At 35.8% G+C, this 15171-nt stretch overlaps 1 protein-coding gene across 4 annotated transcripts in view; it reads right to left on the reverse strand.

The window, feature by feature from the left end:
- The window catches only part of DPH6 (diphthamine biosynthesis 6), a 201321-nt gene that overhangs the window by 128343 nt on the left and 57807 nt on the right, over nt 1-15171 (reverse strand). For all 4 annotated transcript variants that reach the window (XR_010999964.1, XM_068193022.1, XM_068193023.1 and 1 more), the window contains 3 exons: nt 14906-14967; nt 9174-9268; nt 1971-2062 (listed from right to left, as the gene is read on the reverse strand). Coding sequence is in view for 3 of the 4 variants with exons in the window: in XM_068193022.1 (XP_068049123.1) it covers nt 1971-2062; nt 9174-9268; nt 14906-14967 (249 nt within the window). In the remaining variant the exon portion in view is untranslated. The remainder of the gene's footprint in view (nt 1-1970; nt 2063-9173; nt 9269-14905; nt 14968-15171) is intronic.

Consider the following 15171-nt stretch of genomic DNA (forward strand, 5'->3'; position numbering starts at 1 on the left):
TACACTTCGCTGTGAAGTCTATTAATATTTTCTACAAAGTGCTTACAGAAGTGGCTACTTTTACACATTGTTCATAATGGTGTATTATTTTTCCCAATTTTCAGTAATCCCTTGAAAGCCTCAAACTCCTTCTGAAGCAGTTTTTTTTCCTGCAGTACTTTATTATTATGGGATAGGCTGTTAAATGCTGAATACTAACTGATACTTAAATTTTTCCATAGGCTTGTAAGAACCAAATAGTGAGCAAAAGTATAATACTACAGGCATATCAATCTTGAAGGCATGCCTTTATTATTATGCAGTTAAATGATGCTAACAGTTATGGTCTGAAAGACTGATTGGTTCTCCATATTTATAACTTCTCAAAAACTTAGCTTATTTTATCATGACATAAAATAATCTATAGCCAAAAGATCTTAATGCTTTTGCAAAAATCAGACTCTTTTCCTTTTAAATAGAGATTAGTTTATGTACTAAAATTCAGGACAAGCTGCTGCAAACCTTACCCCTTGCAAAGTGTGACAGTTTGTCCACAACGGATTGGAAATACGATTTACTACAACACTGCCTGAAATTGTGAGGCTTTAACCAAATCTAAAACATCTACATAAGAAGGGGAAAAGAGCTACTGAACAGATAAAAGTAAAATCTTGATTCTTATATCAAATATTATGCATTTTAATATGATTTTTCTTCTGATTTATGTAAAGCTTTGTGGTTTTCATTTTCCCTAGCCTGTCACATTGTAGTGATGTATGGTACATTTTAGCATCACGTTTGCCATGAGCAATAAAGTCAGTGCCCCCAAAGAAATATCAATATATTATCAGTCTTCCCCATCAAGCCACATTCCCAAATTTTCCTTTATTCAGCCTATTTGGTTTTTTTTCACATAGTTGATATCCTTTTCACAGTCTCCCATACAAATGTTTAATGTTTTATGTTTGAAAGAAATCCAAAACTAGAAATTGACAGGATGAAATACAATTTACTTTCCAAGGTGAAATGAGGCCATCATGGAAGAAAAACACTGAGGTATTTTATCTGTTTGGAACAATAAAATTTAAAAAAAAAAAAAAAAAAGGAAATGGAAGTGGGGAAGGCATGATCTATTGAAAGAGATGCAGGAAATGTTGCTTAAGAGATATGAAATTTGAAATACCTATAGAATAATGTTCTGTAACAATTTCTGCACTTCTATCATTAAAGTGCAGAAAGACATAAGAGCTATAAAAAGATGACTGCAACAATAGAAGAAAGATCATGATGCACTCTCTTCAACAAAATACTAACACTTGTAGAGGCTAAGGAAGAAAAAAGAATAATTTTAACTGTAAAATAATAAAATGAAAAACAGAAAAGTGATGACAAATATTGTCTGTTTTGACCTTAGTTCTGTTCATATGAAAGTCTGTAACATTTAAACCACCAGAGTTCTTATTCCTGTTCTGCTCTTTCTACAGAATCATAAATTAACAGAATTTATTCCAACAAACTAATAATGATTCCTTTAAAATTTTTGACCAACATAATCTCCACATGATTAAGTCCTTCATTAAGTGTACTTTTCATATGGAAAAACCCTAAACCCAGAACCTTCAAAACTCAAGGAGTTACAGGTTAGCAATTTTTAAAATCATCCACTTTACAACAGAAACATCAAAAAGAGATGCCACCTCCCAACAAATCAATACTGTTCATATGATTTCCTAATACAGTTGTGTTCTACAGTGCAGCTGTTTTACCCAGATTGCACACGCACTTCACTGAACCACACTGACTGAGCACCTTGAGGTTTCGAGATGAAAAATGCCGCAGAAATATACTACCTCCATTCATTCACTTGACACAAGTGTGTTTGATCATTCCTAATGGATGAGATCTGAAATTCAGCTAAATATGTACATTATTATTTGAATGTAACACCTACATGAGAATATGATGAAAGGAAAAGAACATTTGCAGCCTACTTGCCTTATTCTCCAGGTGTAGTTTTAAAAAATGAAGGTAGGCCACAGGTGCAAATGCATCAGCCGAATGCATAACTACCTTGGCTGAATCTCTGAAATACAAAATTTTTATCATTAAATAGTATAGTATATATATTAGAGACTATATCAAATAGTATGTATATATATATAGAGAGAGAGAGACAATACTTAGTCACTGTATAACACAAAATCTAACGTAACTCATTGAAAATCTATTAATTTCTTATCAATGTTTTCATATAAATTATTTGTTATATAAAATCATACTGTTGAACAATACATTACCCTCAAGAATTTTCAAAAGGAATAAACTATTCTTCCTGTGTGAGCTGGCACAGGAGATGCAGCAAGAACCATAAAACCACAGATGAAATGCAAAGAGTAAGCTTGTTTTCGTTACCTCGCCACCTGGGGCCCCTGAAGCAGTGTTCAGGCAGGAGCACAAAAGAAGGAACACAGGCACTGCAGAGACTTGGTCCAGGCTAGAACATCACCAAACCTGCAGGTCCTGCCTGCATCTCAGGGATTTGCACAGGTGCAATATTCCACTGTGCTTTGATCTTTCCCACAGCCAGGCAGGAATCTAAAGTGTGCTCATGTGGGCCCCATAGTCTATCACAGGCCTATGTTATCTAAACACAGATGCTCTACTCGTCCAACACATGAGGCCAAAAACAATTACTATGATATATGTGCTTTTGACACCCCAGCTGCAAGACACTTGAGAGTATTTAAAACCCTCCTTGCCAATCTTCCACTATTTTCCCACACTTCCAGACCAATATTAAGTGAATTATTTATCTGTAGTCTATGAAAGTATAAACTACACCATGTTTTAGATTCCAGAGACTAATATGTAAAGCTATCTTTAAATTTCATCAACAGGAAATTTTTCAAAAGTCCATTATTTTGATAAAGCTGCAGGAATTACTTTTTGAAGTATTAACAACATACAGTATTGCACACACAGAAATTGACTGATCCAGCCATCTTGCATCTGATAGTGAAGACTACTAGACACAACTTTTTAATGCCAAATGTGTTGGTAACAATGTTAAGCTTCCTGTGTGCTGATTCAAATTAGTTAATTTTAGTTTTCATTTTTACAGACACAATCTGTCACACTTTGATTCACAAGAGGCAGTATCTGTTATATCCATCTGCACGATTTTACTACTTAAGAAAAAGGTAGCTCTAAGAAACAAACATCAGAAGGTGAGAAACTCAAGGAAAACATAAGAGAAATTCAGATGCAGTAAAAGAAAATCTGAAAGTTGTTGAAAGTAAGGCTAAGGACACACAAAATTTTCTGGAAACCATGTTGCCCTAGGTACCTTCATGGGGTCAAAGAGATAATATAGATAGATTTCTAGTAGTACCACATTAAACCAATGCAAACTCAAAGCTTGAAGCTTTGGCCAGATCTCAGTTCCTCAACAAAAGTGTAAAATTAACAGAAATAGCTGCTCTATAAAATGTGTTTTGGGATTAAAACTTATCAAAATGTCACAAAATAATGATAAATACCTTTAACATAAGAAGATCCACTTTAAGCAAACAAAGTATTTTCCGTAAATAGGCCTCAGATTAATTCTTGAGAGTAATTATCAAGATTCTTTATGATTAAAATATTGTTTATATTTAAGATACAAGACACATTATACATAGTTCCTCCAGATTAAAATAATTTTTTTCAAGTGACAATGATGTCTTCTAATTCTAACAGAAATATGTAGAAAAAAATTGGTAGAAAGCAAAATAGTTCTGTTTACATCCAATTAGTCTCCACTTAAAAAACCTAATAAAGTCCTGAATTTGACATGTTGTCTTCAGCTTGGAAAATAGTAAAAAAAAAAACCCAACCAACTCAAAACACAGGAAAAGCAGAGATTTAAAATGAAAAACAATGATTTGTGAGAACCCAATATATTCAATAAGGCCATTTTACACTAAAAGCCTGAATTTTGAGTAGGAACTTGACTACCTAAGATGATTCATGTTTGATTGTAATGGAAACAGGAATTTTGTTACGGAAATTTTCAGAAGACTGAAAAAAATGATCAGTTGAAAAACTGTCTCAATCATATTTACAGAAATTATAATTTTATAATTTTGCTTTTAACTCCAAACCTAGAATTACAAGTCTAAACACAGAGCTAATAGTAAGGTATATAAAGGAAAATTGTATTTCCCAAATATTTCAAATGTGACTATTTACTTTCCAAAAGATCAAACTATTCTGCGTTCCATGAACAAACAGGCCTTTATCACAAGAGTAGATATTAGATGGTATTCTTTTAGATGACAAATAGATCTTTACAATTTCAAAAAATGTTGATTAATTTACTTTAAATATCAGCATAAGAATGACAGAAAATGCTTGGTACATTTCAAACACTGAGAGTAAGAAAGCTGACAACTGGACTACAATAGACTACCTGGGAAAACCAGATAAACCCCAATCAGACTCTTGTTCAATATTTTGTTTGTAAGATTTTGCTTTCACTACTAGATATTGTTTATTTTCAAATATATGTTTCACTCAATCTGTCATGCTTCCTTTGTGAGGTACATTTTTGAATGAAGATAGAGAAGAATGGCAAGAATTCAGCTTAACATTCAGAAGAAAAATTCGTCATACAATCTTACACTAAAGAGACTCACATTTCTCCATAATAAGTAACATTCAAGGTTGTATTTTATTTTTTCCTGAGCCAGCACATTATTTTTTTATTTTGCAAGGATATACTGTAGAAACATATCTTGCCAAGTTTGAGATGGCAAAAATCATTGACCAGTGAAAACACTACCTGCAAGTAGTGTTATAAATAAATAGCATACTAGATTTTCTCTTGTTCTTTTAGGTTTATGTGGTAAGATTTTGGTAGCAGGGGTTAGTGTTTAGAGGTGGTCTCTATGACATGAGACCAAGGGGTGCTGAGCTCATTAGCAACATTGGTGGTGTCTCAGTGATAACATATTTTAAAACTATGCTGCAAAAGGAATGAGAAAAACATGGTAGTGACAGCCCTGAAGACACCAAGGTCAGTGAAGAAGGAGTGAGCGGAGGTGCTTCAAATGCCAGAACAGATTCTACACAGCCTGTGGAAAAGACCGCGGTGAAGCAGGTTGCTCCCCTGCAGGCCAGGAAGGACACATCAGAGCAGATACACACACTACAGTCTGTGCAGAAACCCACACAGAAGCAGTTTTTCTGACAGGACTGAGCCCCCATGGAAGACCCATGAGGAGCAATCTGTTCCTGAAGGACCATACTCCATGGAAAGCATATGCACTGGAGCAGTTCTTGAAGAACTTGCCTGGTGGGAAAGACACACATAGTAACAGTTCATGAGGGAGCCATGGAAAACGACCCAAGCAGGAGCAGGAGAAAAGTGTGAAGAGAAGGGGGCAGCAAAGACAGTGTTACGAGCTGACCAGTTTCATTCTCCATCTCCTTGCACTGCTCACTGGGGAGGATGTAGCAAAGTCAGGAATGAGGAAGTGAAGTTAAGCCTGGGAAGAACACAGTGAGAAGGTATATTTGCTTCCCATTGTTCTACTCTTAAAAAAATTTATTTATTAAATTTGGGAATAAATTAAATTAATTTTCCCCAAATTGAATGTGGTTTCCCATTACAGTAATTGGTAAGCCATCACATTGCTCTCTTCTTGACCTACACATCTTTCCATCTTATTTTCTCTCCCTGTCTTCCTAAAGAAGGCGAGTAAGAGCAGCTTGGTGAGAACCTGGCAGCCAGCCAAGGTTAATCCATCATGCCTGTTTTGAAGGCAAAAGTATTATTTAATGTCTTCCTCAGAAACTTTTAACTCAGGTGTTGCATCCTGGGTTTGGGTTCAGATTAGGGGCTCTAATATATGTTAGTTAGGCAGTTCTGTGTACCCCTGCGTACCCCCATGTTCCCCCCGCGGTGGTCCACTCCGGGTCACTTACCATTGGAGCATCACCATTGCCAGTCCTGTAACCACCCCCTCATCCACTCCTGAGAGTTCTGTGTCTGTTACCCCGCCCCTGCATTCCCATTCATCCCAGAACCCAGCACACACCCCTGTCGCATTCCCATCGGTTACCGCGTTCCATGTCACTCCCCCGTTGTCTGTCCCCATTGGGTGAGGGGGGCTTCCGCCCCCGTCGGCCCGCCCCCTATAAGATCCCACGTGTCCCTTTGTTCGCGGCCACTCCTGCCCATGCTGGCTTTGGAACAGCTGCATTATTCACCGCTGCAGCCATGTGGGAATAAAGAGTTCTCAATCACATGAGCAGGGTGTGCCATTCTCTCACCCTTTGTCTTGGCTCAGCGTCTGGCTATGGCGTGGCAGACCCATGCGGAGGCACAGCCCTAGAGCTCCGTACCCATGCGGCGGCCCCGGTCCGGCGGAGAAGCAGTGTGCTAGCCAGACACCCCGCTGCCCAGGACCGGGGGGAAAAAAGTGAAACGCCGCACTCAGGAGATGTTTTGGAGTTGTTTAGGAATTTAGGAATCTTGAAAATTCTGACAGGTTTTAGCTTCTAAGTTGCAATGCTTACAACACCATTTAAGCTTTAAAAATTGCATCAGGATTTAGTCCTACTTTAGGAATGGCACTCCCAAATTCAGTGCCCCCACCGAGACTCTCCAAAACCACACACTTCTCTCTTTCACTGCCCCCTGCCCCTGTTTTCCCCTCCCCATGTGGTGGGATGGAGTTGAGAACTGGATGCACAAAAGGCCGAGATCATGGGTTCCGATAAGAACAAGTTACTGGTAGCAGCAGTGAGATAAGAAAATGAACAATAAAAGCACAATATTAATAACAAAAGAACACAATCATGAGTGATTCACATTCAAAAATGCTCACTGACAGCCCTGCTACAATACAGATGGCTGCGGGGGTGCCCATTATGACCTCAAGCAGTTGAAAGTGCAGGCTAGCACTGCCTTGTGAGGCCGTAGCCACGTGAGCGGGCACTCCAGGGTTGCAGAGTGCCCTGGTGTGGGTAGGCAGCTTTAGTAGCTTCACGCTGAGAGGAAGCGAAGGGACGAGAGAAGGACACTCTGCCTGTGAAACTGAGAACTTTTATTCCCCCATGCGTGGTCTGAGCAAATTGCCCTCAGCACAATGCAAGGCAAAATGGCGACAGGACAAAGGAATGCATTAGATTAAGTAGGGGGTGGGCGGACATGGGTGGAAACCTGCCTTGCCCTGTGGGGACAAACGTTAGAGGAGTGACATGGATTATAACAACCAATGTTAGCATAACAAAGGTGGGTACAGCGTTTTGGGATGAATAGAAAGGCTAAGGTGGGGTGATTGACACAGAACTTTCTGGGGTGGTTACATGATTGACACTCAACAGGGAGGGAACAAACCTTGACTGACAGAACCAAATAAGGAGAAAACTCGGGAGGAGTGAGATGATTGACTGTGGGTTCGAGCGACGGGAAATCTTGGGGTAAACAACCTGGAGCAAACCACTGTGAGGGAAAGATAGGGATGTACAAGGAACATACCTAACTAACATTAACTGAGCTTCTGACTAAACCAACCCAACCTGCAACAGATGGCTCCCCCTCTGCCACGTTTCTTCATCTGTGAGGAACACTCCTCTCTCAGAGAGAGAGAGAGAGAGAGAGAGAGAGAGAGAGGGAGAGAGAGAGAGTTCCCCCCAACCCTGGCAATGAGTGAGGTCCTATCAAATAACACTGGGGTCCTTGGCCAGGCTGCCTCCCAGCTATTGCAAAAATCTAAACCTGGCCTAGCTGAAACCAGGAGAGATGTATACCTGAACCATGTATATCTAAACATTTGGAAACTCTACTAGGAGAGTTAACATGATTACAAAGTCTGTTTGGATTCAGTGTGTATGAAAAGCAAGAGTACAAAGTAGAAAAAAAGTCATAACTTATTTAAAGAAGAAACTATAAAATATTTTTCTTGTGAAGTTCATACAGTAAAACTCATTGAAGAAGTGTTTAACAGTCTGCTGTGCCATATATTTATTATTAAATACTCATTAATTTAAATATTTCTTTTATGTATTTTTTGTGCTTTTATTTTTAACTTTTATTTTTTGGAGTATCACCAAGAGAAATAAAGACAACTCAGCCTTACCACCTCTGCTTCAGCTTTTCCTAGCCACTTGAACTGTCTTTATATCACTGATAACCAGATATACATTTAGAATATATTATAATATATTCCTACTCAAACTGCTCTTTGGTTGATCCCAAACCAAGGGCATAATCAACAAGTATTTCAGTGGACATCTGCCAAGATTAGCTGCCAATGCTTTAACCACTTTGTCTATTGATTTTCTCCTCCCAAATGCCACACAATGAAATGGAGCTAACAGTTCTTGGTTCTCTATTCCTTACACAAACAGATCCCAGTCTTACAGAAAAGTGAAACAAATGAACCTGTACCATGAAAGCATCAATTGTGTCTATATGCTCCATGATCTGGAGCTGCACTAAGATGACTGAGAATCAATCACCAATACATAATTACTGGTCTGTTTACTTGCTTCAGAAAAAGAACAGCAGTCCAAATATTTTACTTGAAGTAACCAGGCCTAGCTACTTAACAGACTTATAAGAAACAAGACACAAGTATTTTCCACAGCTCACTACACAGATTTTAGCAATTAATGTCAAAGGAATAAACTATTCAGTGTAATTGAGATGGATTAATACAAAGTTTGTATTTAAAATATCCTCTACTAATTGAAGAAAAGTGTTTATTGTTATCATTCTAAGCTACTAAACTTAGACACACACACATACAGAGTTAATGGAACCCACAGGCTACTGAAGTGGCACTTTATTAAATTTAGCTGTAATGAAAGATAAATATTACAGGCAATTCACACTTCATGAAAGGATAAAAGTGTCAGTGTATAGGTACCAGTTTTACTGCAGGCCATAATCAGCAAGTAAACGAAAGTGCAAATGTCTAAAAAGTTTATAGCCCTCTATGAATGCCTCATCGTGTCAGGTATTGATTTAGGTTTCCAGAGGACTTTGCCAGTGTTAAACAACATGAGTGTCTGTGAACTTAAAGAACATGTTTTACTTCTGCAGATGCCATGTGTTACCTCTTACCACCTCTAGTTGTCTCAAACTAAATTTTAAGATGCTCCCATTGCTTTAATATAAGGAAGTAGAAGAAACTGTTCCTTACACAACTATTTTCTTCTTAAACAGAGGGCAGTCCAGAGTGAATGTTTCATATTCCCCTCCTTCTCCACAAACATGGACTCCGTATTTCTCAGAGAGCTATCAAAAAAGAGAAATTGAAACATGTTAAGTATTACACTAAAGAAGTTTATTAAACATATTTTGATGAAAATGTCAAAACCAGTAAATGCTAGTTGCTAGTACATACTACTATTGCTATTAGTATGCAACTGGTAGTTGCATACTAGTACATGCATGGTTAAACCATGACATGTACTTTCTAAACGACTATGCATTACAAGGCTGAAAAAACCCAATCATCATACAGTCAGGTCTTGATTTCTTTGTATGCCTCTAACAGTGATTAAAAATTACTGATGTGTTACATTTTAAATAGAACTGGCACTGTAATATTTATATTAACAAATTGATTCCTAGTTCTTCTTTCTCAGTGGCCACAAAAGCTTGTTCAGACTCCCATACTTGTCTTTCTTTAGTATATGTATTTCACTTGGAGGAGAAACTTTTACTGTGAGTCAACACAAGAAGTAGCACTTCACATAGAAGTATACTATGAACACATTTTTTTACAACAGATTCAGAACCTGTATTCTATATTTAGGTAAATATTCTTTCAAAAAAATCTAACAAAACAAATGAGAATTTTCTAAGTCAAAAACAAAAAGCTAAAGCAAGATCTAAGGAGAAACATGTTGTTTCATTTATAAATTGTATTTAATATACTTTTAAAATCAACATATATTTACGAATATTCCTGAAGCTCTGGATATCTCACTTAAGTATATAACTAGATAAGCCAAGCCCTGTCCAGGTTTTTTAACATTTAACAAGTACTAACATTCTGCTTTAAGTGACTCATAAGAACTTGAACTGCAGTCCTTAACTCCATTGCAAACACCGATGTTACTTTTGGGAATATTTATTTAACCCCTTTATACCTGTCCTTAGAGGAACAGAAGCCCACCCATGATGCTTCTCCAGTCAAAGTAGAAGTACAGTTCTCCAGAACATAAGAGGGCTAGATAAAGTCTGTCTGAAGGCTAGAAGATAATTCCAAATCTACTGTTTCTTTTGAGGCAAAGATAAGACTGGGATATTTATACATCATAGATTACATTTTCATAAAGTTACTAGAATATTTGTGTAGCAAGACTATTACATATATTTAAATGATACTGTATTTTTATTGTTGAAGCTGAATGTAGTTCCTGTTACTTTACAGTTCTCTTTCAAAGCTTCTTACTTACAAAATTCCAAGAGTTTTTATAACTTCAGTTACTTAAACCAAAGGCCTGAATCACCTTCAGCCATTTTTTTGCAGAAAAGGAAAATGCTCTGAGAAAATAATACCTTGGTAATGTTCTATGTGAATATTTAGTTGTGTGGTGCTGTAAAATCAAAATGTCTTTCGAAGCATGATTGAAACATTTTTTCAGTATCTTGTTATGAGAGTTATTTTTAATTTTCCCTTTCACATTTTCATTCAAATAAAAGGAGCAAAAGAGAACCTTTAATCAAGTGCTCATTAAAAAATTACACTCCTGACATAAAAGAGAACTCCATCTGTCAACAATGGCAACAAGGTTTCTATAGGACAAATACATCAGGAATAATTACTGTTGATGCAACAAGAATGGACAACCTACAAAACAGTTAGTCAAAACCTTTTATTCTTACTTTATTTGAAAAAACAAACAAACAAACAAACAAACAAACAAAAAAAAAAAAACCCTAAAGAAAACTATTAAAAATTGAAAGAGAGAAAACCAGGAAAGAACTTTCTAACAGTAATCTTTCCACAGCGAATACATGGAGTGACTGTTTACAAATCATTTTCAAAATTGGTAGCTCTGCTTGTAAACAGTGTCTAGAATAATTATTGGCAATTTGCATGGAATACTCAGAAGATCTGAGACTATTTCCTATCTTTGTTGTGAGAAATTCTCATTTTCAATGTCACTGGCTTCAACATCATTCTTGACACCAATTATACAAGGTGCTAAAGGGTTTTCAGTTCTCACAAATGTCGATAGGAACAAAAGATATTTAGCAGCTCATAGAACAGATCCTTAACGTTCATTTAACAAAGTCAGCAATATTTGTTAAATGTCATCAATGGCATGAGAATTTTGCCTGTTAATAATTTAGAATATTAACATTATTTGAAGACCGTTTATTTGAGTTTGCAAATTGGATGCTAAATTAATAATAACAGAACAGCATAGACTCTAAGTTTTATGATTGCTAAATCTGCCTTCTAGTACAGATGAGCCAGAAAACTGCAAATTTTTAAGTCAAACATAACTAATTGCAAGTAATGCAAGTCCACTTCAAACTGCAAAAGAAATCTATGATGAAACCATCTTCCAGACTGCACAAAGTTTATCTTAAGTACACAATACGATACAGGATACACATATAAATGCGATACATATAAATGACCAGTCCAAACATTGCCTGAAGAACAGTCTCTTCCTACCTTGAGAATGAAACACAAGGCTTTAAGCTTCCTTCTTTAACTTTCATAATCAAAGATTATTTGAATTCAAGTGAATTATTTGAATATTTGAATTCAAGTGCTTCCTTTTTCCTTTGTTCCCTTTCAGAAATTGTAGGACGTAATAAACTCTCATATTTGCAGAAATGCTCTGTACATCAAGATGTTCTCATCAACTTTTGAGGCAAGTGTACAAATAAACATTTTCCTATTGCCTATTGGCAGAGATAAAATTACAGACAAATATAACCTTAATGTCCACTTGCCATTCTATTAACAAGTTCAAAAGAGAGTGGGATCACAACCTGAGACATAAGTTGACAGAAAATTCTTTTCTGTAAAAAGCTGAGACTCCTGTTACAGAGGAAACATTGGGACATGAAAGTAATTTAATAATTTAGCAATTATCCACTCCTCAAAAACTAATTAAAGACCTACCAATTAGAAAAAAGAAATAATTCAAAAACTTTCCTTTCTGCAACACTCTTATAATGCCTCAACCAGAGATTTTTTGCTAAAAGAATGGCTAGTTCATGCTTATTTCTTATATATCCAAAAGACAAATTCTAACAGATGCATTATGGTAATAGAAGTTAATTTTGGTCTCATTGACTGTTCCTTAAGGTAAATGTTTAGTATAAAAAAAAACCCAAAAAACAAAACAAAAAGAGTAAGAAGTGAGTGAGTTCTCTTTCCACATCTGTAGTACCAGAGAAGTTGAACTTTGTGAGTACATGATAAAAGTAAAATATACTCCCTACAAGTCCCAAATTACTCAACATATATGACATTTTGTGGCTCTTTATCAAAGACATTGGCATTTTTCTGGGCACTGAAATTATTCAGATATAAAGTGATTTTCAACAGAACTGAAGAACATAGAGAACATTACTTTATTAATTCCAAACAGAACTGTAAAAATTTTCACAAACTTGCAAATCACACTAGGAAAAATGCTGCAATGAAATACCCTGCACTTAGCTGAATAAACAACTATGGTAAAATAACATCAGATGTCAACACTGAACTCAAAACACAATCCCAAAGAACAGGAAGAAACTCTATTAGCAAAAAACTCCAACAAGAAAAACAAATTTACTGTAAAATTTGAAATTATTGGTTAGATAATAGAGTACAAATCAAAGATCACGGGGATATAAAGCCATGGCAGTTTTGGATATTTGCATTATGGTGTTTTATATGGTATGTTCAGAATATTAAATTTTATCTCTCTTCCTTACTGGAAACTGTGAACTCCTTGTTTTCACAGAACTTCTGATGCTGAAAACTTCACTGGTTTGCAAAAGAGTATTTTTCACATTGAAAGTATTTTTCTTCAGTTTATAGTTAATGATTTTGTTTTATAAGGCCTTAAGCCAACTAAGTATCCAGTTAAAAAAAGTATTTGTAATGGCTTTGACTTTCATAGCATACATACGCACAAGCAACAGTCAAATGAACAAATAACCAGTTGTGTAGTCTTCTCTACAATGGTCTGACAAACACTGCAAGCAGTGTCAGAATGCCCTATTTGTACACTTTAGCCAGTCATTGCTTTGTTTACTGTTGTATCAATAAAAGATAAAATCATCAAATGTGGGTTTTGAGAAATGTTAAACCATGATAGTAATAATTTCAGTGAAACCGAGTAAGTAAGAATCACTTTAATTAAGACATCAAACATGATGGTGAATATATGCAATTCATAAAAAATACCAGGTACTTTTGGATTTCATAGTTTATTATTTTCTTTTAAAAATGAATGATGGTGAAATCAAATGCAGAATAATACTTCTTATTAGCCCAATTAAAATTGCAATACTTGCTGCTACAGTTTTAAAGAAATCAGGATTGATTCAACTGAGGTGAGTAGCTGTAACCCCACTGAGGCTGCAACCTGAATTTTGATTACAGAAGCTTTCTGTGAATGCAGAATGTTGAGATTGTTTTAAGAAATGAGTGAAACAAGACTTCCAAAAAAAGATAATGAATGGGATTGTATACCAGCTACTTTACATAGCAGAGGGCCAGGAAGGAGGAGGGGAAGATTTCTGGGCAGATTCTCCAGGTCTGAAGCAACAAACCTCAAGTTAAGAACAGACCAGCACCATGTCTTCAGGTAAGGTTATTTGAATGTTATGTACCTTAATTGTTCCTTTCTAGATTTCTCAAGCAGCAATTACCTATCTTCTTCTCTCCATGTAAATAAATAAAAAAATTGAGTGAAACATAAGATATAATTGCTATGTAACTCTATCTTTCGGTAGCAAAAGAGCTTTTTAAAGTTATGGTTACTTTTTCTTTCTCTTCTGCAAGTTTGCCATACCCTTAAGTGTTCTAAAACAAACTACTTACAAAGCCAGGCTGACCAGTAACTACCCAGATTAATAATGAAAAATATTTTTAGGACATCACTTTGTGTACATTTAGACAACCTACACTGAAAGCTACATCAAGACAATTTTAAGAGACATGCAATCATTGTGGGTATCTAACAGGCTCAAGGACAAGGAATTGTGGTAAACTGGCATTGTCACAGACAATACATGAAAACATAATTTCAGAACTGTTATTCTTAAAATTTACTTAGCTTGATGTTTGATGCTTCTACATCAAACTCAAAGAAACCTCAAGTACAAAATCTGGTGTTTTTTCTTTTCCCTAGCTGAATGATTTTTCTTTAAATAAATCTACTCGCTCTGCCAAGAAGCATTATCCTAGTATGACGACACACAGTCCTTTTCACAGAATTAAACACATCCTCAAGAATATACCTCTTATTTCATTTTTAAAGGCCCCACTGTATGCAGTCTGATTGTATAAACAGCAGGAAACCTGCAAATAGGAATCTTCGGGGAAGTTTTGTATCACCTATGATTTTGCCACTACTATTTCTTGCTGTGAAAGTCTCTAATGTACAATTATTTAGCTGTATTATATTGATATACCAGTTAGTGTTCCTGCAACACTGAGTTTTCATGCCTTTAGCTTGTTTTAAAGATGGTGACACCATTTGTGAATTATATCAAGAAATAATGTTTTTTGATATGGAAAGTGCTTAGCAAAGGCTTATATTTTGTGTACAAAGCTAAGCTTTGGGTTAACACCCAATTTGTGAAAGTAAATAATTTTTATTAAGGTAACTTTACTGAATTTCTGCCTGTGTTTCTTTTTAACTGCATGTTTAACAATATGAATATCCTTTGAGTTATACTCACCTCCAGAAGAACAGGCTCCATTTCACCTAGAGTTTTTCCTAGATGCTTATCTGGATCTAAGCCTGAAAAAAAAACCCAAAAAATGTAAAAATATTTGTTATTAAGTACTCTTATGACATCAAGAAATGTTTATTTCTTTTTTTCTTTTTAAAATATACCACATCTCTCTTAGAAACTCCACATCATCTAAAATAATTACTATCCTAAAGAAAATACACTGAGTCAGAATTTTCCCTAATCTTTGGGCAAATATTTTCCAGGTTTAT

Source organism: Anomalospiza imberbis, chromosome 6, assembly GCF_031753505.1.
Source record: "Anomalospiza imberbis isolate Cuckoo-Finch-1a 21T00152 chromosome 6, ASM3175350v1, whole genome shotgun sequence".
Taxonomy (NCBI): Eukaryota; Metazoa; Chordata; class Aves; order Passeriformes; family Viduidae; genus Anomalospiza; species Anomalospiza imberbis.